The 3,977-nt window shown below is 45.6% G+C and overlaps 1 protein-coding gene across 1 annotated transcript in view; it reads left to right on the top strand.

The window, feature by feature from the left end:
- The first annotated feature begins 665 nt into the window (after positions 1-665).
- Positions 666-3,977, top strand: part of SHROOM3 (shroom family member 3) — a 227,831-nt gene continuing 224,519 nt past the window's right edge. The window contains exons 1-2 of the mRNA XM_045284350.1: positions 666-765; positions 977-1,091. Coding sequence (XP_045140285.1) covers positions 666-765; positions 977-1,091 — 215 coding nt within the window. The remainder of the gene's footprint in view (positions 766-976; positions 1,092-3,977) is intronic.

Genomic DNA, 3,977 nt, shown 5'->3' with positions numbered 1-3,977 from the left:
TAAACATTGTCTTTCTCCTTCAGCCCTTGGTCTCAGCTTCGGGGGCTGCATTTTCAAACGCACGTGTGGTAAAGTTCAACAGGATTGGGAAGTTGCCATCTTTCAGCTGTGAGCGCTAGAGTCTCCCTAAACACGTGTCCCTATCTTCACTTCCACCTATTCGTAATACTAAACAGAAATACTGTAAACCGCGGTTTTGTTTTTGCGGGTCTCTTGTTTGTTTATATATTTATAAACCAGCTTTATAAATTTCTATTTCTTTTAAAAATAAGTTTCTATTTCTGAGGTGATTTTTACAATGTTGAACTTCACTGCTGGAAATGGTGATTGTAGAACAAATTTCTTTTTCTTTCATTCTCCCTCTTAGTTGTGGTTAGAAGGGTTGCTTGCAAAACCCATAGCAAATTTAAAATTGAACTTAATCCCCAGCAACCAGGCCTGGGTGGAGACTGGCAAGGGGGAGGGACTAAGGAAGCATTCAGCGTGAACAGTGCCCACGGTGGGCTTTGTGGCACTCTCCGTAGTGCCAGCCGCATGGTGTGTAGGAGTCCAGCGATCCAGGGTCTCTTACTCGCTGGGTAAGGCGCGAGAGAGCTTACCCCCTGCCACAGCTGGACTCACAAGAGACTGACAAAGGGCGTCTCCCACCCGAGTTCGAGGCTGGCATGCCAGCAGGAGCCCAGGCAGCCAGCGGCCAGCAGCCAGCCCCAGCTCTCCGCTCCGGCCCTGTGTGCTTCCCAGGGCAGGGCTCCGGCTCCGGCTCCTGTCAGGCCGCCGGCCAGCCATTGGTTGGGAGGAGGGCAGTAATTCGAACTGCCCTTTGTGCTTGGCTAATCAGGGCAACCGTTGGGCTGCAGGTTGTGAGCAGAAGTGGCCCGGTGGTGTCAGCACCTGTGTCTGAGCCGAGCCGGCCTGGGGCTGGCTCCCTCCGATTCCTTGGGGGAGGACTCTTGATTCTTATGTCACCTCCCCTAAGCCACTGAGACCCCCCTCGCGGTGGGACCAGCTGGCCCCAGTGTCACTCCGGACAGAGATGGCCAACAGGTAACTGAGGACAAACAAAAGCCGGGACTTGGATGGAGTTCCTTAAGGTACGTCCATTTTTAACCAGCTATTTCTCAGGGGCATGGTTTCTGCCTTTAGCCTGGTGGGACACGAGAATTGGGGCGTAAACTACGGAGAGGCAGGGAAGTTGTTCTACCTAACAGGGCTTGATGACAAAACCACTAAGTCATTCTCCTGTCAGATGTGCTGGAAACATTATACAAAAGAATAACGACTTAAGCGAGGAGGCAGGCAACCGGACAAGTTCCTGTAACCCTTGCAGGCAATTGGCCTTTGATTGGGCCCTCTTATTTAATGTGAAGTTGGAATGATGATTTAAACACACACACAAGAGATTCCTACCTATAATTCAGGCCGAGTATGCTAATGTGTACAAATCTTGTCTGCCGCCAATCATGAAACTCTCCAGTCGAATCTTAATGACTACTTGTTTTTAAAGTCGGCACTTTTTCATTGGTGATAGGAAAGCGGGTGGTTTTAAACTTTAAATTTTAAAATGTTCAATATAGGTGATAGTTAATGAATTTCGCTTCAGCCAGGGTGGCTGATTTTAAGTGTCTGCTTTGCCACGCTCATCCTCCTGAGGGAAAGTCTATTCTAAAGGCAAGTGCGCCTAACATGGTGTCAGTTGAGATACGGTAGGAATGTTTAGCCTTGATTTGGACTGAGCCTAAGCTCTACTCTGATTTCGTTTTACTTGTAAGCTGATTGACAGATACTTAGGCGACCAGCAGCCCGGCCTTCCTTCTTGGGTTGCTGTCAACATGCTTGTAAGTTGAGGATTTGGAAATTGAAGCTTGTGTAAGAAGACTAATGGTTTGGAACCTGTGTTTATAACCCCTGCCTGTTTTGCTTTTGTTAAAGATCACTTTATTGGGGGCTCTTACAGCTCTTATAACAATCCATATGTCAATTGTATCAAGCATATTTGTACATATGTTGCCATCCTCATTTTTGAAACATTTACTTTCTATTTGAGCCCGTGGTATCAGCTCCTCTTTTTGCCTCCTTCCTCCCCACCTCCCACCCTCATGACCCGTTCATAAATTATAAATTATTACTATTTTCATATCTTACACCAACAGCTTTCTCCCTTTCCCCATGGTTTCTGTTGTTCATCGGCCCCCCCTCTGGGGGGTTGTTATTGTGGGAAGGATATCATTGTATGATGATGATGATTTTCATTACTGAGAATTCTGCAAGTGCTGGTAGGTAAAGGTCGCTTTATAAATTGAAAGGAGTTCCAAGACTACTCTTCCGCACCTGGTTAATTTTCATAGATATAAAGGCAGATTTGCGAAACAAAGGTATTTAACAATTCCAAATGATTCTGTTTGTGTAGTAAACAGGGAGGGCTGGTACAAAGTAGGTGATAAGCACTTACAATCTATGTTAATCAGCCTGAAATGTCTTTTTTGTCTAATGTTTACCACCATTTGGAATTTTCCATTTTCTGCTGTGAGCTAGAGAGTCTTTACAAAGGCATTTTCCTATCATCAGATCCAAGGAGTCCTTAGTGGTGCTGAGGATTAGGGGTTGGGTTGCTAACTGCTAGGCTGTCAGTTCAACCCACCATGTCCTCTTAGGCTTAGAGGAGAGATGAGTTATTTGAAACTCAATGGCAGTGGATTGATGAGCTTTTTAATCAGATCAACAGAGTATATATGTGATATTAAATATAAGTATTAAAAATGATTGCTTTGAGGAATGCCACCAGCAATACAGTTGCCAGTCAGGTGAAATGGGGTCAACACAGAAGTCTACAGCAAGATTTTATTTATTTATTTATTTAGTTTTACAGCAAGATTTTAAAATATAATGTGTGTGCAGATAGCATAGGTGGATGGTGGTGGTGATTTGGAAATATAGGTAGGTGGTTATGTGGATAGATAAAAAGTGAATTTTTAAATGTTCTAAAAAGTTAAAAGAAAGATGAACTTTGAAAAGCTAAATAGGTATTGAATATTTAGCATTGATTTAAATGTCACCATTTTACCTTCAATTACAAAACACATCCTAGGTAGTGTGTGCATGATACCACCTCCTGTGGGGGGCACTGGGCAAGCCAGGGGGGCTGCCAAAGCAGATCCGCCTACACTTTATCCTGGATTATGGGCTACAGTACAAATGTACAAATGTTTTTAATTGCCCTCTGGGCAGGTGGGGTGGTGGGTGGGCGGGGAGGCACTGAGGATTTTTTTTTTTCTTCTTCTGAAAAGAAGGTGGCACCGATGGTCTAGAGTGCATGAGTCAAAGGTGGGGTCCTGGACCCGGGCTTCATCATTTTATAGGGGGAAGAATACATACCGTTGTAGTCCTCATCTCGATCCAAAGAGAGCTGCTAAGGCCTATGAGTACAGTCTCGCTCCCCTCAAAGGCACCAAAGGGAAGAGAGGGCTAGCTGAAAGCCGTTTTCCTTCCCGTGAAAAGTAAAGAAACTCCTCCGACCCCTACATTTCCTATTGCGCAGAGAAAGTCCTCACACCTGCCTGCAGCATATCACAGAACCTCCAAACAGGGAATTTCACGCAATTATTAATAACTAAGTTGGGTGTGTGTTCATTCCATTCTAAGAACAATATCATTAGAGAGTTAGCTTTGGGGAAGAGTTGAGTGTTAAGTAGCTTCAGTCGATGTTTCTCTTAAAGCCTCTCCCTTCTGGAGCTGTGGAATGTTCCGCAAGCTTCCTGGCAGCTTTGTGGTGAGAGGCCCTTTGCCTGCAGCCATGGTCAATGTACAAGGGGGCCCAAGGGAGCAGGTTCAGCCTCCCCACCCCAGGAACCCACTGCACCCCTCAGCGCAGTCTGCAAGTTTTACTGCGCAAATGGAAAGTTGCATGCCGTCTCTCTCCAGCCTTCAGCTTTGGCCCTGACTTCCCAGAGTCAGGGGGACCGATGAATTCAGAAGCTGAA

The sequence above is a fragment of the Echinops telfairi genome, unplaced genomic scaffold, assembly GCF_000313985.2.
Source record: "Echinops telfairi isolate 266 unplaced genomic scaffold, ASM31398v2 ScPeMD7_7468;HRSCAF=8506_0, whole genome shotgun sequence".
Classification (NCBI taxonomy): domain Eukaryota; kingdom Metazoa; phylum Chordata; class Mammalia; order Afrosoricida; family Tenrecidae; genus Echinops; species Echinops telfairi.
The sequence above is the reverse complement of the archived record's forward strand: the minus strand, read 5'-3'. Positions and strand labels throughout refer to the sequence as shown.